The 23,744-nt window shown below is 55.4% G+C and overlaps 1 protein-coding gene across 6 annotated transcripts in view; it reads right to left on the reverse strand.

The window, feature by feature from the left end:
• Positions 1-23,198, reverse strand: part of SLC12A3 (solute carrier family 12 member 3) — a gene marked incomplete at both ends in the record, with an annotated part of 36,133 nt that extends 12,935 nt beyond the window's left edge. Inside the window, 21 exons of one of the 6 annotated variants that reach the window (XM_082862163.1) lie at positions 164-265; positions 985-1,032; positions 2,160-2,242; positions 3,699-3,805; positions 4,832-4,972; positions 5,313-5,424; positions 6,631-6,730; positions 7,403-7,558; positions 8,474-8,575; positions 10,215-10,338; positions 10,806-10,913; positions 11,196-11,350; positions 12,287-12,371; positions 16,931-17,061; positions 17,881-17,992; positions 18,986-19,096; positions 19,489-19,628; positions 19,945-20,040; positions 20,762-20,837; positions 22,334-22,477; positions 22,917-23,198. In XM_082862163.1, coding sequence (XP_082718289.1) covers positions 164-265; positions 985-1,032; positions 2,160-2,242; positions 3,699-3,805; positions 4,832-4,972; positions 5,313-5,424; positions 6,631-6,730; positions 7,403-7,558; positions 8,474-8,575; positions 10,215-10,338; positions 10,806-10,913; positions 11,196-11,350; positions 12,287-12,371; positions 16,931-17,061; positions 17,881-17,992; positions 18,986-19,096; positions 19,489-19,628; positions 19,945-20,040; positions 20,762-20,837; positions 22,334-22,477; positions 22,917-23,198 — 2,515 coding nt within the window. Of the gene's footprint in view, positions 1-163; positions 266-954; positions 1,033-2,159; positions 2,243-3,698; positions 3,806-4,831; positions 4,973-5,312; positions 5,425-6,630; positions 6,731-7,402; positions 7,559-8,473; positions 8,576-10,214; positions 10,339-10,805; positions 10,914-11,195; positions 11,351-12,286; positions 12,372-16,930; positions 17,062-17,880; positions 17,993-18,985; positions 19,097-19,488; positions 19,629-19,944; positions 20,041-20,761; positions 20,838-22,333; positions 22,481-22,916 lie in introns of all 6 variants that reach the window. The other 5 variants (XM_082862161.1, XM_082862162.1, XM_082862160.1 and 2 more) reach the window with 5 other exon arrangements.
• Between the last annotated feature and the right edge of the window lie 546 nt (positions 23,199-23,744).

Genomic DNA, 23,744 nt, shown 5'->3' on the forward strand with positions numbered 1-23,744 from the left:
GGCCCAGCCAGGCTCCTGTGAGCCCAGGGGCCCCTATTTCCCTTTGCTGGGCTCCAAGGTCCCACAAGAAGCCTTGTCGAGAGTGACCAGGAGGGGCATGCTGAGAGAGTAAGTTATAGAGGGGAGACGGCTGGGGGGGATCCGGCATCCTGGGGGCGCTGACCTCCATCGTCGAATAGCCAGTAGATGTCAATGGTCTTCTTTCCCTGCTCCGACTGGAAGATGGTGCTGGCCTGCTCTTCCTGCACCAGGCCCTCGGGGTCCACTGCAGGAGCAGAGGGGCAGGTCACATGGGAGCAGAGCCCAACCAAATACCTGAGTGTGTCTGAAAACAGAGCGAGCTGCCCTGGGAGGTGGGCTTGCCGTCACTGGGGCTGTACACGTGGTGGCCGGAAGCCCCTGCTGCAGGCATGCACTTGGGGACTGGCCCGGAGCACCGCCAATGGGCCCTCCTGATGCCGAGACTCAAGGAGCAGGGACCCGGGATGGGCAGGGCTGGGATGCGCCCCTCCCCTGCTCCCAGCTTCTCTCTCCTGGGATTCTGGTTGGCACTGGGGGGTTGGGGTCATTCTCTTAACAACTCCACTGTGCCCCTCACAGATGCGCACAGGATGCCCCCAGCTCCTGCACTGCAGGTTCCCCTGCCTGCCAGAGAATCGCTGCCCCTCCTGGTTGAAGCCTGGCCAGGGGGGCCTCGGAGGGGTTGGGACTTGGGCTCCAGAGCTCACTGGGTGGGGGTCCCATGATGCCTGGACACTGAATTCTCCAGCAGGGCTGGCAGTCTTTATCCTGCTCCCTGCCCCACCCCCCGACTACCTGTTGCTTAATCCCAGGGGTCTCAGGCACCACTGTCACGAGCAAAAACCTCCTGCCCTTGCCCAAGTTCCCCGGTGGCCCGTCACTAGCTGCTCCCAGGGTGAGAGCGCCCTGAGCCTCTGAGTGGGTGGGACTGACCCGTGCCGGAGACAGACGGCCTGGCTCCACTGGCTCTGGCTTCCTTGCCATCCTCCGCTGGGTCAAACACGGGGTTAACTGCAAAAAAGGGGGAGCTCTGTTCCTAGGTTCTCCTGCCTGGGGCTCTTCCGGGCTCCCCCTTACCCTGGGAAGAAGGTCCTGACTCTCAGCTTCCACAGATCTGGCCTCTGCCTCCTTTCATGCTTCGGCCCCACCCGGCCTCCTTCTGCTGCTCCGACAGGCTACACTCCTTCCCACCAGGCCTCAGTGGTGGGTGGCGTAGTGAGAGGTCCCTGGGCCGGGAGCCCTCTTTCCCCAGCCCTCCCCTTCTAGCCACAAGCCCCCTCCTCAGAGAAGCCCTCCTGCCCGCATGCCCTGTGTTGGCCTCCTCAGGGCACCTCCTCAGGACGCTGTCGCTGCCTGAAGTGAGCCCAGTGTCCGTGTGTTTCCCGCCCGAATGTCAGCTCCTCAAGGGCAGACTTTGTTTTGCTCCCTGCTGCACGCCCAGCGCCTAGAGCAGCCTCGGTCAGGAGTGTGGCCACTGCTCTGTAAATTCTGGTTGCATAAATATTCAGTGAACTACTGCTGGGTGCCAGGCATGCCCTCGGTGACCTGGATGAACAAGACTCAGGCCAGCCTGCGGCGTTCACACCTCCCGGTTCCTTCAGCACTGCCTCCCTGTTTGTCTTCACATGCGTTCTTTCTTTCACATCTCTAAAAATTACTCATTCAGATCTGCCTGTTTACATGTGACTTTACATGTAACACACATCCCTACTCAGTGCCCCAATCCTGGTTTTGGAGACCAAAACACCCAGTTTTCATGGCCTTTCTGGGTGTGTTTTCATACTCTGTTGTCTTTACGTGACCCTCTCTCACCCCTCTTTTCCTTTTTCCTGGCTATTAAATCCTCTTTATCCCACTGGTTACAAAAGTTCTTATCGTGATTCGGGGGTCCAGTTCTGGTTCTGGCCCCAGCTGGAAGTAAGACCCTGAGCTCATCACATCCCCTTTCTGGACCTCAGTTTCTCCATTTAGAAACCTGATGATCTACATCAAAAGCTGACTTTCTAGGAGTCTGTGACCTTTTATTTACTAATTTCCCCCTGTCTTCCCTGTACCACTTTTAAAAAATGTGTTCTAGAACTTCCTGATATCCTGCTCTGATTCTGATGGGGTGTCAAGAAGGTGGGGTGTGTACTCACTGTGCGCCTGCATCACCTTCGAGATGTTGAGCCCCTCACGCATCCTCATGACACACACACTGTAGTTGAAATCAAAAGCGTCGCTGGAAAGAGAGGAGGTGGGGTCAGCCTCCCCTTGGCCCCAGCCCCCAGCAGGCCAGGTGTCTAGAGCTGACCCTGCCTCCCCCCATACCCTTCCTCCTCTCTGGGCCTCAGTCTCCCCATCTGTATAATGTGCAGGCAGGACTGGAAAGGCCCCCAGGACCTCTCTAGCTCTACCGTCTGTGGCACTATGGATTCTACAGACCCTGTACTTGGGGAAAACTGAGTCAGGCCAGTCTTAGGGCCAGGCCCTGTCCTCCTGATACATGCAGCTACTCCTCACAACTCTGCCAGCAGAGGTGGGGATGGGAATTACTCTCTCCATTTGACAGATGCAAAACCTGAGTTTTAGGGAGTAACTTGCCCATGACACACACTAAGGAAGTGGCCAACTGGGATTAGAATTAAATAGCTGAGGCTGGAAACCCTGAGGACAGGTATGCACACAAGAATGGCCTCGCTCATGAAGACATCAATAGGTTGTCTATATAAATGTCTACAAGGCTCCTACCCCACAAGTATATTTACTGCCTGGTTGACACAGTGCCCAAGAGCCCACCACTAGGGCTAATCTAATAGGTTAAGCACTGCCCTCTCTGGACTCCTTTAACTACACATCACTGGGACAGGGGCCTTTCAGGCCCCAGCAATTTGGAGTTTCGGCATGTTGAAGCTGGGGGTTCCTGAAAAGCAGGTATACACCGCCTCCTATTGTAATTTTGTTAGAGGCAGTGAGATGCACTGCTCAGAGTCATATAGCTGGTTCACAGCAGACCTGGAAGCAGGGCCCAGGTCCCCAACACTCAGCCTCACGTTCTTTAAATGCTCCTGCACACTGCCTCTCTGTACCACGTCAATGCAGAAAACAACTCAGGTAGGCATTTTCTGGACCTTGCACAGCAAGAGCTGAAGGAGAAAGAGTTTGGAGTTAACCCTAAAATCCCTAGGGAGTTTATCCCCCTGGTCCCATCTCCCAAGCTTGTCGTCTCCTCGGAGGCCTGGTTTCAGAGGTACCACCTCACAGCTTGAGAGCTGGCCATCTGCAGGTCTTCTGAAGCCTCCAGGTGGACACAAGATTTTCACCTAAAAACCCACATTTTCATCTTCTCTGAAAAACTAGATCTAGCAACACCGGGCCCACGTTTCTGCCTGGGCACGATTAGCTGGAGCCAAATAGCAGCTGTTCTCTCCAGTTTGCCACAATCCCCACTGCTCCCTAATGCCCATTCTGGGCCCACTTCACTGTGTTACCTGCCTGTTTCTGCTGATCTTGGTGTCTATGACTCACAGGTCAGAGTGGGGAACCCTCAGACTGTCTTTTTCTTCCTCAGCTTCAAACCAGTGGACTCAGCTTCTTACAGTACCCACTGTTTCCTCCTCTACTTCCCAAGGCCCAGGAAACTCAAAAGGCCCAAACTGAGAGACCACAGGCTCTGCCTCCCTCATGCCCTCACTCACTGCAGGATGCCGATGTAGTCTTCCACTGTGGCCGGGTGAGCCGACTGCCAGTTCTTCTTGAACCCGACCACCAGAATGTTGGGCTTCATCTTCCCGAGACCTGCAGCCTGCCATGGGTGGGGGGGGAGGGGATGAGGTGAGGAACCAGGCCGCAGGCCCCACGGGGCTCTGTTCTGTGACTAGGGTGGGGCTCCGTCTCAGCCCCAGCTGTCCTCTCTGCCATGTCATAGGGGCTTAGGAAACACATCTGCCAGTTCAGGGTCCTGTCTGCCTGGACACACCCACGAGAAAGGTGAAGCTACAGCCAGAGTTATTCCCCTGTGGCCTCTCCAAGCCGGGGCCAGCGGCTGGACTGTCCCATAAGTTCTGGATTATCCCAGCTCCAGCTTCTCTAGTATATTATTTCTTATAACAAGGGACTTGAATTTGGATGTCAAGCTTGGAGTATTCCTGGGTCATCTAATTCTTACATCTTTTATATTTCTCTTTTTTTTCATGTTAAAAATTTTTTTTTACTTTTTGAGGTGAAACTTACGTAACAGAAAATCAACCATTTAAAAGTGTATAATTCAGTGGCGCTTAGTATACTTAAAATATTGTGCAATCATAACTTCGACCTACTCTCCAAATATTTTTATAATCCCAAAAGGAGACCTCGTATGCTCTTTTTTCTAATTTTGAGAAATACTGAAAAGGATTCCCCTGTGTTGACTCAGAATTCACAACTGTTATTTTATTCATGCATCCCATTACAAATGAAAAAACTGAACAGTAAAATGAATTGCCCAGTGGAATGTTCTAGAACTTGATCTGCCTGGTGGTTTCACAGCACTGAGCAGTGTCTGCATATGTAAACATTTATCAAACTATACACTATTTCAGTTTGCTGTGTAAAATTATATCTCAAAAAAAACAAAATCACAAAATGTGTCATCAGCTCCCACAGGCCTCCAAAGCAGTTTCCCCAGGCCCTGGGCACTTTGAGGAAGTGCCCTGAATCAGCACATCTGGAAAGGCAAGAAAGGCGGTACTCCTGTTGCAGCAAAAGGGGCTTCAACTAGCCCCTCACGGCATCCCGCCTTCCAGGTCGTCACACCAACTAAGTTCTGTGAGGAAGCCCCGGGCCCGCGCACCTGCATGAGAATCTGGACACCACTGCGGAGGTCCTCAGCGATGACGTCGGAGTAGAAGGCCTTGATCTTCCTCTTGTTCAGCCACTTGGTGTGCCCGTTGGCGATGAGCCGGAGCTCAGGCATCCTCTGTTTGCGGGGTCCCTGTGGGTGACAGGGGCAGGTGACATCAGGGGTGGCCTTCACCCTCTGGCCTGGGACTCAGCCCCTCTCCTGCCCCGGAGGCTGTCCCCTGAGCTCATTGCTGGTTCTCCTTTATGGAATTAGGGGAGGAAGAGCAGAGGAGGAGGGAGAGGGAGGGGTGGAAGGAAGATGGAAGGAGCAGGTGAGAGGCAGGACAGTGTGGGCAAGCCAGGGAGAGGGATGGGGGAGGGAGAGAACCTGCTCTGGGCACCACAGCCCCTCCTGCTGCCCCCAGGGGTGGACCTGGTGCCCAGGGGCTCCTCCAGGAGTACAGTCCCGCCCCCCTGCAGGGGGCACTCACAATGAGCACGTGGCCGCAGATCATCAAGCTGAGATTCCGGGTGAAGGTGCCCACAAAGTCCACCAGGGCCGGGCGGAAGTTGGGGGGCCCCGTGAGCACCAGGCACTGGGGGCTGAGGAGGGGAAGGGAAAAGGGTGTGAGCCGTCAGGACAGAGCTGGGGGTCTGGATGCCAAATACAGGTGCCCCTGGAGTTCCACCACCTCCCAGGACTCCCTTGCTAGGACAGGTGAACCACCCTGTGGTCTTCCTGTCTATGATTCCTTTCCAGCTCTCTTGGTGGCCACCACACCGGGTGCCCCTTTTCCTTCCTGCTCAGGCCACCAAATGCTGCATGTGGGCAAACCACCATCTTGCTGCTCCATCTTGTGCTCCTGCCCCGCCCAGCCCAGCAGGATGTGAAAAGAATAAAGACTGGGAGTGGGGAGGCCCATCACTTATGAGATCACTGTGCCACTGGGTAGGTGAGTCAGCCTCTGGGTCAAGAGGCAGCCAAGGGCCATGGTCAAGGGTCCCTACCAGACTCAGCTGGAGCCAGACAAAATTGGCCACTCACCAGCTGTGTGACCTGGCACCAGTTATTTAACCTCTCTGGGCCTCAGTGTTCTCACCTGTGAATGTGGTTAGTAACTTCATGTACCTCAGAGGGTTGTGGTGAGGCTACGTAAGGCACTTTGAGCGGTAATGCAACATAGATACATCCGATTATTAACATGGTGATCTGATGGAAAGGGGGTCCTGGGTGCACACTTTTCCTCACTAAAGAGGGGAATCAGCTTCGAAGGATACTCGGGAGAGGCTCATCCCAGTCAGTCTCATGATCACAACACCAGAGCACCCTTACAGACACAGGTGGCCCTGTGTATCCGCACCCACAGATTCAACCGAGGGTGGTGGTGAATCTGTGGATGTGGAACCATGGGTACTGAGGGCCAACTATGCTAGGCTTTTTATGTAAGGGACTTCAGCATCTGAGGATACTGGTATCTGGGGGGTGGGGGTGGGGAGGTGGGGCTGGAACTAATTCCCCGCAGATACCGAGGGACGACTGTATTGTCCTTTGCATTTGTATTGCCCAGAGCATACCCCGCTGTGGAAACTTAGGTACAGAGAAGTCACTAGACTTGCTTGGTCCCCATTGGGCAGTGTCAGCCCCGGTCTCCTGACTGCTGGGCAGTGTTCCTCCACCCTGTTTCCTCTCTGTAAGGGGGCCGTGCCCACCATGAGTCTGCCGGTCAGGTGACAGGCCTTGGCCTGGAGCGTCCCGGAGCACGGTCAAGGCCAGCCCTGCCTCCCAGGCATCCGCAAGGCTGCACTCACCGATAGTTCTTGATGTGGTCCTCCACCTCGTTGAGACCCACCGAGTAGCTCAGGGCCAGGTTGTAGGAGCCAGCCTGTACCGAGGAGCCCCAGTTCACCTCTGAGGGGCGTGTGCAAGGTTAGAAGTCATGGGAGAAACCAGACATACATATGTTGACCTTCTTCAGGAACCGAGCACCGTGGGAGCAGGTAGACAGCCTGTAGATCTGTTCCTAACGTTTGCACATGCAATATGGCTACACGTTTAAAAGTTATGCATCAAGCTAATGACTCTACAAAACATTCTCCTCCCTTGACGAAAAGATCTTCACAATGATCTGGAAGGCCGGGTTCTACTTTAGAGCGCTAGGCTTTCCTGGCATTCTGCATCCCAACCCCAGATTACTGTCACCCTGGGATCCTTGCCTGCATGCGTGTAGACATCCCTGCCCACACGTCCAGGCTTGGGCTGGCTGCCCTTCAGTCAGGCAGCCCTCAGTCTGGTGTGCACACCAGTGGGCCGGCCACTCTCAGGAGGATGGACCTGGGCAGGCAATGTCAGGTCCTGCCTGTCCGGGGGGGTGGTCTAGTAGTAGAGGTGTGGGCTCTGAGTGGGCACACTCCCGGGGGCTCCTCAACCCGTGGGAAGGGATGAGGCTGGAGCACCAGAGGGGGGCCCTTGAGAGCACAGCGCCTGAGGCAGGCCCTCCGGCTGAGCTGACAGGCAGGACGGCTTGGCAGCCTCAGGGCGAGAAGGGACGCGTGACCCCCTGGGCAGCCTGTGACCGCACACCTGGCTTCTTGTAGATCACATAGAGCAGGAGGAAGAGGACCACACCGATGGCGATGAGGGCCGCCCACCAGGTGAGAAGGAACATGATGACCACGGAGATGATCGCCCCAAACAGCGCCGCCCACTTGCTGTAGTATCGGAATGAGGGTCTCCACCCTGGGCGGGGGGCACAGGGCAGGACGTACGCTCAGTACTCCGGAGCCTCCTCCTGGGCCAGCATAGCTGGGCAGGGCCTGGGTGGCAATGCCCGCAGTGCCCAGGGCTGGGGTCCCAGTCTGTGCCCGACCCCCACCCTGCTTCCTGGAGCTGGGCTTGGAGGCTCTGGTAGGGCCACACACCTGCCTTGGCTGGCATCCTGCCATGTGAACAGGCTACACCAAGGGGGAGGTGTCCAGCTCTGGCCAAATACGGCCACAGGACACCCAACGTCACAGCAGTGCTGGTTTCCGGGGCTCACACAGAGCCGAGGGGGTGAGATGGAGGGGAAGGACATGATTCTGCCTAGCCCCACACCTGCAGGCCATGCCAGGGCCGCCACTAGTGACAGCCGCTCCACGGCACAGCTCCAGGGCACCATGGTCCATGGCCTAGGGAAAAGGTGGCCCCAGGACCAGCCCATCGGCGATTTGGGGCTAACTAGAAAAAGTCTTCCTTGAGACTCTTTACTGCCATCTGCCAGAAAATTTTCATAATAAACATAAAAATCTATAACATCTATGAGTGGTGTCCCCTGGAGTTGGGCAACGTGCAACCTGCAGCCACCCCGTCGGTGACTGACGATTTTGTTCCCTCTCTGGGGAGTCAGACTCCTGACTCCCTTAAAACTGGTGTAGGAAGGCACTAGTAAAGTCTCTGCATACTGTAAACAGTGCATGAATCCATGTATAGTGTACACTGTAAGTGCTTGATAAAGGATAGCTGTTATTACTGTTATTATATGAATGGTCCCTTTAATTGATTTCAATTTGAAAGGTGACCTTGGTCTGCCCACCTGCATCCATGCCTTCTACTCCCCGCTCCATACCCCAGCCCCAGGTGCCTCCCCCCATGAAGGGGGAGGGTCTTGCTTACCGGGTGAGTTGGTGATGGAGGCGTGGAAGCAGCTGAAGTTGATGAGGGCATAGGAGCACAGGAAGAAGTTGGAGATGATGGGGGCGATGGTGTTGAGCTCAGCTTCAGGGACCCAAGGGAGAGAGGAAACAGTCTACTGGGCAACTCCACCAAGGAGTCCTTGGTACCCTCCCTCTCAGGATAAGGGGACCCCAAATGGGCCACCGAGGCTCAGTGAGTCTCAACTTTCTCATCTGTGAAATGGGTCCATCATTTTGTGAATCTCAAAGTCCAGTGTTTTGTAAACTGTAAACTGCCGGCTCTAAAGAGAATGGAGAGCAGTGTGAGGGCAGATCCCATCAGGCTACGGGATGGCCAAGAACAGTGGCTATCACACTTCTTTGTGTGACGACAAATTACAGTAAGAAATACATTTTACAGTGTGACCCAAGACACATGTTTTCTGTTTTCTGAAACCTTGAGACTGTCTCGCAGTTCCACCCACAATGGAAACCCACTCAAGAACCGGCTCCTTCCCTTCCCTGTCTCATGAGCCCCTGCCCTGCTGCAACCCCTGGCATCCCTAGACACACTTTTGCATGTGAATCCTTGTCTCAGGGCCTGCTTCTCTGGATCCCAAAACAAGAAAAACAACTCTTATGTGCCAGGCCTTCTGTACATGAGTCCTTTGAATTAGCACAAGAGCCTTGCCCCAGAGCATTTGAGATCGTGATCCTCCGTCTGAGGTACAGTCAGAACCACCCAGATAAAACGACATCAAACCCGAGGCAGGGGCGGACGGCAGGGTGAGCAGAAAACATCCAGGAACATCTGGGAATGCCAGGCCTGACTAGGTGTTTCCATTCCCTGCTTGTGGCCCTGCTGCCTCTTCATTTGGTGCAGGATCCAGGAGTATCTAGTGTCCAGAAAGGTTCCCTTGAGTGGAAGTGGCTAGACCATTGGGTTATGTCTCATGGCTTGGTGATGCCAGCCTAAGTATTAGAGCAGGGATTCAGCTGTGGCAGGAAGGTGCCCCCCCAGCCTGGGAAGGTTCACCAACAGCTGATCCTGACCCCATTCCTGCATAGGGAGCAGGAACCAGGGGTCATCATGCCAAGGCACGGCGATTGCCCTTGCTTGGTAGGGCCACCTCTCTCCTAGCAAGTTCTGCCTCATTGGCTAAGTAAATCAGGAAGTACTGGGGAGTGTGCACACATGAGTGTGTGCGTATGTGAATGCATGTGTGTGTGTGTGTGTGTGTGTGTGTGATATACACACATGGTCTCTTCCTGCCCATCTGTGACACACCCTCTATGCATTATTACTCCCATTTTTCAGATGAGGAAACAGAGGCTCTAGGAGGTGAAGTGATTTTTTCCAAGGTCACACAATTGGCATATGGCAAAGCCAGGATAGAAAGTCAATCTAATTAACTGATTAACTGGAATCTTTCTCCTAAGGCATCCCCTACCTTGGAGCCCAAGGGATCCAGCGGCTCAAGGTCTGAGAAATGAGGTTGGTCTAGGTTCTATACCTACAGAGATAGTGATCCAGCTGTTTGTACCAGCTCCCGAGGAGGAAGCAGTCAGCTTGTCCTGTGCTCCCAATGTGCTCCTGGGGGCTAGTTCAGACCTGGGCAGGGAGGTCCCAGCTGCCAGGACACAGGAATGCAGAGCCAGGGAAAGCATGTCGGGCCCTGTCCCCATGGCCCTCACGGCTGGCCGGGAGAGGTGGCAGCCCTGCGTACCCTGTGGCCACTCACCGATGATGATGAAGGCCACAGCAATGGCATAGGCCAGCAGGTAGCCACGCACTGGCTCATTGTTCTTGCCATAGCCTTTGCCAAAGAAGCCGATCAGCGGGTACAGCTGGTCTCTGCACAGGCACTGTGGGCACAGGACGACGGGCTCACCCCCTGGCCGGGACCTGCCCCATCCCCTCCCCTGTGGCCACCTGGACCCCAGGCCCTGCTTGCTCTCTCCGTGACCTCAGTAGGGCACTTCCTGAACTGGGTCCCGGCTTCTGTCTTTTGAAAGGGGACAGATCTCCTGCCCTCCCCACCTCACCACGAAGACTGAAAGGGCAAAAGGGGCTGATCACATCAGAGGGAAACTGGGAGGGGGGTTGCAAACGGGGTGCCAGGCTGCACAGAGGGAGTGAGGGGTGGGAAGGGCAGCTGCTCTTCAAAGCTCGGCACAGGAAGGGGCTGCTTCCTGCAAGCGTTTGCTTTACTAGCTCCTTTTCCTTCAGTCTAGACACCGGGTCATATGACTCCTCCAGGCCTTTGTGGCAGTCACCTGGGGCCCCCTGCACCTGGCCTCCTAGACACTCCCGCCCCTTTCCACAGCCTCACCTGGAAAACTTTGGCGGCAGAGACGAGACAGGCCAGGGCTGAGGAGAGGGTGGCCCCAAAGATGCCGGCCGTGATCAGGGGTGCGAAGCCCGACACCATGCTCATGGTCTGCAGGGACATGGGGTTCGGGCCCCCATGGTGAGGGGTGGGGCCCAGAGCCCCCACCCCGGGCACCCCAGTCCCCGCTGCAGGCAGGGGCTGAGTCTGGGAGCTGCCACCTGAGTCTGCAACCCTCACTGGGGACCCAGTGCCCGCCACGGCAAAAACTGGGCCCAGGCCCCTACCTGAAGCTCTTTTCCCAAGCCTGGGGCCAGCCCCCCAAACCTTGTCTACCCCAGCCCAGTCCAGCCTCCACCCGGCCCTCCCTGCCTCTGGCAGGGCCGCGCGTACCTGGTAGTGGTTGATGAGGCCGTAGCGGCAGCTGTGCTGCTGGGAGCACTCGGTAAAGTTCCAGCCGTAGCCACAGGCCAGCCCCTCGCAGGCGCCTGAGCCGGGGGTCACCGTGTCATTCAGGATCCCAGAGGCATCTCGAACCACGCAGGAGCCTGAGGAGGAAGGAGGGCGTGGAGAGGCCTCCTTTCCCTCCTCTCCCCTCCCCTCCCCTCCCCACCTCGAAAACGCCAGACGCTTCTGCAGAGGGCGACATGCTGCTGATGGGCCAGCTCGTCCTTTACTTTATGATAATAATGATGATGATGATGACGACGACAATGACTTTAGCTACCGTGCAGGAGCACCTCCGATGTGCCAGGTCCTGTGTTAAGGACTTTAAACACTCTGGGGAAACAGGTATTACTACTACTTTTATTGTCATTGCCATTCTACAGAGGCACAGGGAGCTTAAGTGACCTGAGGTCACAGTGTCCTCCTTAAAGTGGAGAACCGGATCTCAGGCCCTAAGTGGCTATGACCTGGGCCACGTCCCTTGGCCACCTGCGAGCAGCTCACCCCACGATGTGGCTATTGGGAGCAAGAGCATGTGTGAGGATCTCAGTGAGAGGCGAGTGTCAGCAGCCCAGGCCTGGTCCACAGCCCACCTCTACCACTCAGGCTCTGTGACCTTGGGCAGGTCGCTTCACCTCGCTAAGCCCTTGTTTTCTCCTCCGTCAAGTGGCAGAAATGATAGTGCCCAGATTAAATGCAATAAGGCATGTAAAGGGCTGGGCACGTGGTGATAAGTCAGTTGCTAGAGTCATCTTCCTCCTCCTCCTCCTCATTGTTTTGATCATTATTCCTGGAGTTGGAACATGACTTTTCCTATAGGATTTTCATACCATGGAATCTGTAACCTGAGGTTTGAAGGGACCAGAGGAGCCTGGGGTGATCCCCCATCTCCACCACAAACTACCCCCCAAGGGGCCCCCCAAATAAAGTTCGAGGCTCCACTTCCTGGGGGTGCCGTGTCCTCCCGGCCCAGCCATCCTTGTTAGAGAGCCAGGAGGCACCCTGTGACCCCTCCAGGGTCTGGGTTGGCAGCTTACCTATGGTGGCCGAGATGGCTAGGTAGGAAATGGTGGTCCAGAAAATGGCCATGAGCGTTCCCTTGGGAATGGCTACAGCAGGGTCCTGGAGGAGGGAGGGAGAGAGGGCATCAGGCAGCCCCTGGGCCTCCTCCCAGGCCCTGTCCTTGTCAGGCTGAGGGTGGGGCAGCAAACACTGACCTTGACCCACCAGAACCCCCTTCCCCGGGGCACTGAGAGGAAGGCACCTCGAGATTGAGGACCCACAGAGGGGGACAGGACAGAACCAAGGGGACGGCTGAGACCACATTCAGGGCCCTGGGAGCCCAAGGCAGAGAGAGGAACTCCAAGCAGCCCCAGGCCTGGTCCCCGAGGACACCGGGCTGACGCTTGCTCTGGGGGCTGTGAAGGGTGGGGTGAGGTGGAGGGCTCCCGAGTCAGCCTGCCTGGGGTCAAATCCAGGTGATCGCTGGGCAGCGTGCATGTCCTCCCGTGCTTCAGCCCCTCCAGCCTCACAGGGATGCTGGTGAAACCAATTAATCCTTGTCAAGCTCCTAGACCAGGGCCCAGCTCACCAGCTGGGCTCACTGCGTGCAGTCACTATTATGCACCAGTTGATTTGTCTGGTTCCACAGCAATCAATATATAGACAAGCCCCAAACTCTCTCCTTCCTCTTCGAGAAAGAACTCTGCTGGTGCTTTCCTGGCAGTAGTAGCCGACCTTCACATCCACGTCATGTGTTTCATTCTTCCAGGCACTTTCTCAAACATAGCTTCCTGAGAAGTGGCTGGTGGCGAAACTGAGGCCAGGGAGCTGTGAGCAAGGCCCAGCTCACTGAGGCCCAGCGGCTTGGTCCTGACCACGCCAAGGTCCACAGCCTCAGGCCCCCCGGGGGTGCTGATCCTGGGTGGAGTAACGCAGGCTGGGATTTTTATGGCAAGTTTCCCATCCAGGCACAGACCCCAGCTTGAGGCGAAGGTCACGACAGCCATAGGAAGTAAATTCGTAAACCTGCCAGCCTTTTCTGGGCCGTTCTGCTCACCGCTCAGCTGGCAGGAAGAATCACAGGTGACAGAGCTTGGAGGGACCATGACACTGTTCAAATTCACTGGCAAGTCGAAGCAAAGCTGGCCATGGTCCAGCTCTCTGCCTCAGACACTCGGAGCCCTGTGCTGGAACCCATGGTCAATCTGTGATGACCAGGCCCTGAACCTGCCCTTAAGGAGCCCTGGCCCAAGTGGAGGAGGTACAGGTGGGATCCTGCCAACACAGGGCAGATGGTGCCCGCCACAGAGAGGATCACTGTGCACTGGGAAACAAGGTGGGGGAGACACTGCCAGGAACGCTGGAAGGCCTCAGGGTGGAGGGGACGATTTACATGGCTCTGAAGGCACTGGGGTGGGAGGAAGGGTGCGGCGGGTCAGAGAGAAGTGGGAGCAGAGCTGGAGAGAGGCTGGAGGCTCTGGAGCACCCCAGGCTGCTGAGGTCTCTGCTCTGGGGGCCCTGTGACTATGGGCCAGCCAGCCCTGCCCTGAGTCCCTGGTCCCAAGGCCAACAGACCAGGTCAACCTCCCAGATCTCCTATGGTGGGTGGAATAGTGTCTCCCCAAATTCACATTTATCCAGAACCTCAGAATATGACCTTATTTGGGAATAGCATCTTTGCAAATGTAATTAGCTAAGATGAGGTCACACTGGATTAGGTGGGCCCTAAATCCAATGACTGGTGTCCTTGGAGAGGAGAGGACACACAGAGACACACAGAGGAAAGAAGGCCACATGAAGACAGAGGTAGAGATTGGAGGGATGAAGCTACAAGCCAAGGAATGCTCAGGATTGTTGGAAGCTACCAGAAGCTGGAAGAGGCAAGGAAGTATTCTTCCCTAGAGCCTTCAGAGGGAGCATGGCCCTACTGACACCTTTTTTTGGACTTCTGGCTTCTAGAACTGTGTGGGAATAAATTTCCATTGTCGTCAGCCACCAGGTTTGTGGTAACGTGTTATAGCAGCCACAGGAAATGAATACACCAGGCTTCCATCCTACCCTCATGTCTTGGCATGAAATCTCAGAGCCCAACTCACAAATCAGGCATATCTGGGTCCACATCTTGCTTATCTCTTCCTGGCTGTGTGCCTGGGAACAAACCCTTTAACCTCTCTGAGCCTCATTGTCTCTCCCCCGCTATCTGTGAAATAAGAAAGTAGCCTGGCATGTAGCCAGCACCTGTAAACATAAGTGGTTAGGGGTGGGGACTGTAACGCGACACAACCTGGGACAACACCAGCCTGGCACAGATCCCACGGCAGCCACTAGGAAGTCCCTTGTCTCTGAGCACCCATCCCCCGCATCAGCAAATTGAGTTAATAATGATTTTCTTGGCCTTAGCACAGGGTGGTTGTGAAGATTAAACCAACATGAGATCATGGTCGGTCACGAGACTGCTCTGTAAGCACTAAAGGGTTGGGGGACGTAAAGGATTAACAGTAACAATGACAACTTTGTCATCACCCCTTTAGGTCTCGGCTCACGTGTCACCTTCTCAGGAGTCTCTGGTCACCTTGTGTAAATTCACGCCACGCTTCTGCACCCCGACCCAGGGATTGCCTCCCCACTTCTCTGCCTGATTTTTCTCCCCATCGCTCAACCACCATCAGGCAAAATACAGATTTTACTTATTTATTTGTTGATTGTCTCTCTCACTAGCATGTCAGCTCCATGAGGGCAGGAATTTGTGTCTCTTTTGTTTACTGCTGCATCCACAAGCCTCAAAGCAGGTGCTCAAAAAATATTGGTTGAATGATGGAGTTGTTGTGATAAAGTTGAGGTCTCTTTGTTTTAGAAACTTGAATTCCAGATCCTCTGACACCTGTGTGTGGGACCCTGGGCAAGCCCCTAACCCTCTCTGAGCTTGGTTTGCTCGTCTGTAACATGGGGGTGATGATGGTAGAAGCTTACAGCTGTCCCACAGATACTATTTTTAAAGAAGGAGGCACCGTGCCGGCCACATGGTAAAAATGACATTGACCTTGACAACCAGCCTTTAGCACTTCCTCTGGGCTGGGCACTGTTGTAAGCACTTTATGTAAATTAGCAGGTTGAATCCTTGCTCCCTGCCCTGGGAAGCCAGGGCTGCGTGAGTCCCAGTTTACAGCTGGGGAAGCTGAGGTCCAGAGAGGTTTTAAGGGACTTGCATAAAGTCCCCATGAACGGGAGCTGCTCTTCGCTGAGGACTTACTGTCCCACTGGATGGGCAAGGGGCCAGATCTAGGAGAAAAGTGTCCCTTTAGGGCTTGAGGGCATTTAAGACAGAAGAAGATGCCTGCCCCTGCCCCCAGCTCTGAGACAGCTGCCTGACCCTGATGCCTGCACACTGGGCCGGTTGGTAACCTAAGAAGCTTGATAAAGCATCTAGATAAATCCCCAGGCTATGATGATCTATAACGGGGCTGGGAGGGGAACCAGGCCACCTGAGCACAAGCCCGAGCTCTGCAGAGAACTCAGGGCAGGCAGACCAGGCCCCTGCTGGCTGCTCCCCAGAGAAGGGAGAGGAGCCGGGCAAACACAGCCTCCCTCCGATTTCCAGGTCCTGCTAGAGCCACGCTGCAACTCGAGATTGCCTCCAGTGCACAATTCTTAACTCATTTAAGAAAATGCATCAGGGAGCACCTTTCGAGCGGGACTGAGATGGAGGGTGAAGGTCCCCAGCACAAAGCCAGGCTTCTCACTGTTCATCCCCACTTGTGTACCAGCTCCTTTGATAACCTCCCTCTGGCAAAGATTCCGCTGGCTTTCTCGTCTCTCAGAGCCCAGCTTCAGCCCCACCTTCAGCCAGAAGTTTTGCTGGAGCCCCTGCCACCTCAGTCTGCACTTCTCCCCCACTTGTGCGCATTGTACTTCTGCTCTAACACTTCCCATTTGCCACATCCCACCACTGTTCACTCAACACACAGGCACCAAGCACCTAGCACGCGTCAGACCCTGAGCTGGGAATAGGGACATAGAGGTAGGCCCCAGTTCTCCAGATGCGGCGGGGCAGAGACATAAGTGGCCTGACATCACTAAATTAGAGGAACCAAGACTCTGACAAAAGGGCTGGGAGAGGTGTAAGGATGGAGGCTTTAATCTGCAGGAGGAACAGAACTTTACAAGGTAAAGAAATGAGGAGAGCGAGTCCCAGGTAGAGAGCACAGCAGAGGCAAAGGTGTGGAGGGAGGGACAGGGCAACAGGGGCAAAGCAGTAGATCCTCAGGGCTGGGGCAGGGGTCATGGGAACAGCAACAGTTCCCATGGGGCTGGGGCCTCACATGCCGTGCCAAGGAGCCTGCCCGCATCAAGACGGTGGAGAGCCCTGGGAGGATGTGCCCGATCCCGTCTGAGTTTTGGAAGGTCAAGCTGAGTCAGTCTTCCCCTTAGGCTGGGAGTCCCAGGGTCGAGGGAGGAGACTAGCCCATTTGGGGGTGGCCCTCAAGGCCTAGAGTGCAGTGGTGCCAATCAACAGCCTCAGAATGGAGTGGGATGAATGGGATGGATTTGGGTTGGCTTGGATTGCGTCGCACAGAAGTTTAGAAGCTGTGGCCCTGGGGTCTCAGGGCTCCGCTCAGTGCCCAGTGGGACATCCTGGTAGGATAGGGCCAGGAGGCAGGAGGGCTGGGCGTCTTGCTCACCTTGAGGTCCCCGGAGATGTTGGCTCCCGCCAGGATGCCCGTGGCCGAAGGGAAGAAGATGGAAAACATCCCGAAGAAGCTGCCGTCCACGCCCCGCCAGTCAGGCACCAAGTTCTGGGCAAAAATGTCCGCTGGAAAAACAAGGCCTGAGTCAGGGCCTCCTGGAAGGCCTGGGCACCCTCTCTGGGCCCAGCCGGGCGGGCAGGAGGTTCCCATGGCAGCTCCTGGCTGTGGGGGTCGGGGGTGCCAGCCTCCCCATGTAACCGAGCAGGACCCTACGGGGTCTTCCCAGAATTGACCCCCACCCATGTCCTCTGCCTGCCTTTTGTCTGTAGATAAGCTTTAGTCAAAGAATACATTTAATCAGAGAAGTGAGAACATGCTGGAAGAAAACAGTCAAGCAAGACAAAATAATAGTAGCTTAACCATTAAACAAAGTCAAGGACTTTTAGTTCCTCCTCAAGGGCTATAGATAATATTCTGGGCCAGATCCTCTGAGCTGTTTTGCAGCTACTGAAACCTCCATCAGGTGGGAGAAGTTAACTGCGTGCTGCCCACAAGCACGTAGATCCCAGACCAGCTGGAACCAGAAGGCTGATGATGTTGACTCCCGATTACCTCACCACCAGCCAATCAGAAGAATGTCCACCGGCTGATCACACACCCCACACCCCCCCTCCCTCACTCTATCTTTATAAACCTTTCCCTGAAAGCTTTCAGGGAGTCTGGGTCTTTTAAGCACTTGCTGCCCTGGACTCCTTGCTTGACCCTGAAATAAACACTGCACTTTCCTTCACCACAACCCAGTGTCAGTAGATTGGCTTTACTGCACACGGGTAAGCGGACCCAAGTTTGGTTCAGTAACACCGGTGCCCACATAATGGGCCAGATTGGTGGGCAGACTGTCCCTGTCCCCAGAGCCACGGGCAGTGGCCCCAACCCGCACGTACCCCGGTAGCTGAAGAAGCCTTTGGAGGCCTTGTCCTCAGAGGGGGGGATCAGTGTCCCAACCAGGTAGTTGGCAAAAGAGACCATGATGACGAGGAAGAAGAGCACCTGGGCCTGGGAGGAAGGGAGCCTGGAGGTCAGACGGTCTGGCTCCGCCTGTTCAGGGAGCCCCAGCAGGGAAGAGCTTGCCCCAGGTCCCTTAGTCTCTCATTCATTCATTCATTCACTCATTCAACACCCATTACTCCACAGGCTCTGTTCTAGGAGCTGGTGACATAGCAAGGCTCCTGTCTTGCTGATAAAGAAGGAGGATGAATCTAGAGTAAGAACAGGGGGTGTCCCGGGGACTGGGTTGAGGCTACTTTAGCAGGGTGGCCTGAGAAGGTGTCTTCAAGGGTCCTAAAGGAGGAGGATAATGGAGCAGCAGAATGATGGGGGCATAAGCTTGGTGCATTCAAGGAACAGTGGGGAGGTGGTGGAGCTGGAGGTCAGAGCCAGGGGGCGAGAGGCGGGGCGGCCGGGGCCTGGGCTGTGCTGGTCAAGGCTGCCGGCTGTGGCCCAACATCTCTTCCCTTATTTCATGCAGAACCTCTGACTCGGGGCTTGGGATAGGTTCAGATAAAGACCACGTTTCCCCAGCCCCCCTTACAGTGAGGTGTGGCCATGGACCATGTTCCGGCCAACGGAAAGTGAGCAGAAGGAATATGTACAACTTCCAGGCTGGGACAGAAAAGGAAAGGGGAAGGGGATTCTCTCCTTTCCACCCTCTTTCCCCTTCCTGCTGACTGGGCTGTGGACATGGAGGTGGGGGCCGTCATGGGCCAGGTGGATGAGGGCCACACCCCAGGGGTAGAGAGGCCACAGGATGGAAGGCGCCTGAATACCTGGTCCCCAGGGGCCACACACACACACACCTGGACTGTTCCATGAGAGAGAAATGAACGATTCTGGCTTAAGGCCCCCTTCCTTAGGGTCTGTGTCACAGCAGCAGAACTTAAAGCTCATCTGACACACACAAGAGGCAGAACCAAGACTGGGACCAGGTCCCGCGATTCCCGCTTCTGCACTCGACCGTGCCCACATCCCTCCCCAACATCCTGTCCTTACCTTGGACTCCCACTCCATGCCAGCCAGGGAGATGGCCAGCAGCACAGTGACGGTGACCACGCCAACGATGCGGATATCGTTGGTGGGGTCCACGATGGGCGAGCCGTACTCCTGGGGGAGGTGACAGGCTAGGCTGCGTGCTGCCTCTGAACAGCCCACCCCACCCCCCAGACTCCTCCACCGTGATTTACCTCATTTATGGTTGCCCTCTCATAGGAAAACACAAACTCAAACTCCTCCCCTGCCCACAAGTCCTCCAAAGCAGCTACTGCATGGGTCTGGACAATTTGGCCCTAAAGGCAACACGCAACCCTGAAGGAGACTTCTGGGGACGGTCTTTATTTGAAGAGATCATCAGAGTCACCCACAATGATCGGACGGTGGCTTTGGTCCCTAAAGGCCAAATTGGGTAGAGGGGCAGGAAGGCCCGGCCCAGAAGGTGTGGAGGAGAATGTGGCAGGCGGCCGGGGCTCTGTCTGCCCGGGGTCCAGCCCCTACCTCACCTGGAGCAAGTCCTGCACGGTCTCTGCGAAGCCCACAGTGTGCATGGCCACACCCACAGCGTTGGCGAAGGCAAAGATGAGGCCAATGGAGCCCCCTAGCTCTGGGCCAAGACTCCGGGAGATGAGGAAGTAGGTGCCGCCTATTGGGGACAGAGCCAGGAGCCATGAAACCAGAGGAGTCACCTGGCTGGGGTGGACTTGGGGCAGGCAGAGCTGAGGCTGGGAGGGGGTGAGCATGGGGCCCAGGGGGTTCATGGAGCAGGAGACAACCAAGGCCATCCCATCCCATAGGTGTGGAGAGCCTGCCCGAAGCCTACATCTGGAATCAACAGGGGCAGCCTGGGGTGTCCCTGTCTGGGTGGGGGTGGAGGGTAGGGAGTGGTTCAGAGACCCGTTCCCGGGGTGAATACTCGGGGACCTACACGAGGAGGACCTTGGGGCTGGGGTGGGGCCCACCTGACTTGACCTTGCCGTTGGTGGAGATGGCCGAGATGGAGAGGCCCGTGATGGAGGTCACCGTGACCGAGAGCAGGATGATGATCCAGGTCAGGACTGTGGGGGTGGGCGGGGAGGTGAGCGCCCCAAAACTCAGTCAGGGCATTTCTCAGAAGGAGCCATTTGAGGAGCCTGAATCAGCCAACTGATTCACCACATGACTTAAGTCACTTTCCTTCTCTGAGCCTCACTTTTCTCATCTGAAAAATGGGTCTCTGTCTACCTCCTGGTATATTCTAAATAGCCAGGGAGCTGATAAGCCAACATGTAAAGAATCATTACGTATGGAAGGGTAGGTATCCTCTCTTAATAATAAAAAATAAAGTAATAGTTACCACTTGATGAGCACCTCTGGGTGCCAAACCCTGTGCTGTTTTATGTGCATCAGAGGAACCCCACAATAGATCTGTGAGGTGGGGACAGTTATTGCCCCCATTTAACTGATGAGGAAACCAAAGCTCAGAGAGGTTAAAAACTTGTCCAAGGTCACACAGCATGGTACAGAGCTAGCAGCTGGTCTGTCCACAGTGTGAGTTCCTAACCCAGATGCTCTGCAGAAGAAACTTGGCTCCAAGAGGTTAAGTGACTTACTGAGGGCAAACTGAGCCAGGGAGAGCCCCCAGGCCTGCTGACTCCACGTCCAGTGCTCCTTGGCCACACTGCCCTGACCTCTGTAACCCGTGGGCTCTGTAACCCAAGTTCAAGATTGCTCCCGTGGAGCCTGGGAGGACCAGGACCCGGGCGCACCGTCCCCCTGCCCCCCAGAGGCAGCACTCACCAATGCCTGCCTGGGCGGTAATCCAGGGGAGCCGCAGATAGAGGATCACACCCCAGATATTGAGCATGCAACGGATCTGGGAGGAGAGGGGGGTCAGAGGCCACCTGGGGGGGGGCTGAGTACACCAAGGTCAAGCACATAAGTCCCTGTCCCCAGTCTTGGCATGGCATCGGGCACCTAGGGGACACCTGGGTTCTTTCCTTGCTTCACCCACTTTAGTGGGTGCCCACTTCAGTGCCTCTCTGGTTCTGTGGGGCAGGGAGGGGAGGGGTACCCAGAGACCCCCCTGTCCCTCCCACCACTCTCCTACCCTCCTTCCATCGAGGCCTGAGGATGGGCAGCAAGCATTATCACCCCTCACCCTGCTCCAAGCCCAGGGTCCTGTGTCTGCCAGCCCCATTCATGGCCCAGTGGCCAGCTGTTGGCCCAGAGCCTGGCATTCAGGGGGAACTCAGCAAAGGCCAGCTGAGCCAGTGCCCTACATACAAGCAGAAATCAGGGCTCAGGTGGCTTTGACTTCAGCTTCTGAATTTAAAGCAAAGCCAGACGCCACAGCTGAGGCTGGAATCCCATGTGGGAGGGGCTGGTGTGGTCTTTGACCCCAGCCACGTCTTGGGGTGGGGGACATATGGCATTTACAAGCCCAGGGGGATTTCTTTTTTCTTTCTCTTTTCTTTTTCTTTTTTTTTTTTAAGCCTTTAAAAATTTTTTGAATGTAATTTATTTTAAAAAATTGAGGTATAGTTGATTTACAATATTATATTAGCTTCAGGTATATAACATAGTGATTCAAAATTTTAGGCCTGGGAAATTTCGAAGGCCCTCCATATGCTCTGAGGTACTGAATGGGCCCACACCAGGCTCTGGCCACCACAGTGAGGGAGGGAGACCCAGACTCCGGATTACGGGCCTCTGGAGCTAGAGGGGGGTTGACTGTTCAGATGGAGAAAGAGGCACAGCCAAGCAGGCAGTTGGCAGAACCCAGGCTTCCTGCCTCCCAGAGCGGGAAGCTTTCTCCTAGATCTCATGCGATCCCCTCTGTAAAGTGCCATAATGTCTTCCAAAGCCAAGTACATTAGATTGTTTGCTATCTTGGGGTCTAAAACAGCAAACCTTCTCCTTCCCATCGTGGAGAATGAGAAAACAATGTTGTGGATTTGTGTTTAGTACTGCCCTCTGGTGGCTCTTTGGGGAAACACAGTTTCTCTCAATAACTCCAAGGTGGGCATTCATCCAAGCGCTTTACATCTATTAATTCATTGAATGCTCATCATTTCATAGACGATGAAAGTGAGGCATAGACAGGTTAAGTAACTTGTCTAAGGTCACATGATGACTGAGCAGACAAATAGAGATCTTCCCCAGGGTTAGGTCTCAGTCTGGGAGGTAAACGGAGGTCAGGAAGTACAAAAGCAGAGAAAATTTGAGGTCACTAGGCAGATGGGGAAACTGAGGCCCGGGCTGAGTCTTGGGTCTGCCTTGACTACTAAGGCCCGAGAGTCCAAGCTGAGCCTGAATGGAGCTCTGTCACCCTACCCCCATCCCTGAACATCCCATCCACGCCCCACTCACCATCACTCCCTTGACCCAGCCAAAGCGCACAGGCTCCTCAGGGTTCTTCTCGCCGTTGGTACCTGCCTCATCCTCCACCAGCCCATCGGTCATCTCATGGCTGGGCCGGCTGTCAAAGGCCAGGGCATGCAGGTGGCTGCCTTCCTGCTGGGAGCGCAGAGACCGTGGGTCAGGCAGGCAGGGGTCATGACAATCCAGCTCCCCCGCCTCCCCACCCTCCACCGTCCAGCCTCCCAAGTAGCAAACCAGCAAGCCCCGTCTCTGCTGCAGACCTTTCTTACCCTCCTCTCCCCATCTCCTTTAGGTGAGTGTAAACTCTGTAAACTTCCACTGACCGGGAGCTCATTACCTCTCTGAGCAACCCTAGATTGCTTGACTGGGTCGCCAATGACTGGGCAATGAATATTACATGTGCCCAGAGCTTTACAGCTCCCATACCTGCATTCCATGTGGGCCTCTCAACCCATGAGGAAGACACCTGTTTGTCCCCATGACACAGATGACAGAGCCAAGGCTCAGAGAGGTTAGGTAACTGGTCAAGGTCACACAGCAGGAAGGGCCACTCCTCTGGGACGGTGTTTACCTTGAGGAAGGAGTGCAGGTCGGCCAGCGTGGGCCGGGCCTTTCGGGGCTCGCCGGGCAGGGTGCTGTTGGCATAGTGCTCGTAGGCAGGCACCACATCGATAGTGTTGTAGCCAAAGGTGCGCATGTAGAAGGTGCTGCCGTGGGTCAGGTGGCTGGGGTGGCTGCTCTCATAGGCGGCCGGTGGGGGGGGCTCATCGCCCCCCAGCAACGTGCTGATGGTGAAGCGCCCACTGCACAGAGCAGGGTCCCTGGGCATCTCCGACACCGGCAGCTCTGCCATTGTGGCTCTGGGTGTTGGGGGAGGGGGCCAGGGTCGGCGGGTACACGCAGGGTGGCTTTATAGGCTGGGGCCACAGCAGGGAGGAGGCGGAGAGGTTGGCCCAAACCGCCCACAGCTGGCGAGCAAGGTCCCTGGACGGGGTGGGAGGCAGAGCACGTGCCTGATGCTGTCCTACCCACCATCTGATCTTGGAGATAGCAACATGGCCTTGGACTGGGAGCCGGGGCTGGGTCAGCAGAGAAGGGGGGCATGCCCAGCCCCTGGGTCCTAGAGAGGCTCTTCTGAGTTTGGGGGCAGTGGACATCAGCAGCCGGACCCTAGGAAGGAGTGTTCACCAAGAGGATCCTTAGGGACCCTACGAGGGTCCCCAGAGACAGCCTGATGGCCTGAGGACCCACTCCACGCAGGTTCAAAAACCTCTTGTTTCAGTATATGGTATTTAGTTTTATATTTTGTTTAGTTAGTATGTTCGAATAGATGAATGGTATGACATTTAAAAAGATACACACACACACACATATAAAAGGTTAGTCTCTCTTACTATGA

This window comes from Leucopleurus acutus (assembly GCF_964270905.1).
Source record: "Leucopleurus acutus genome assembly, chromosome: 20".
Lineage (NCBI taxonomy): Eukaryota > Metazoa > Chordata > Mammalia > Artiodactyla > Delphinidae > Leucopleurus > Leucopleurus acutus.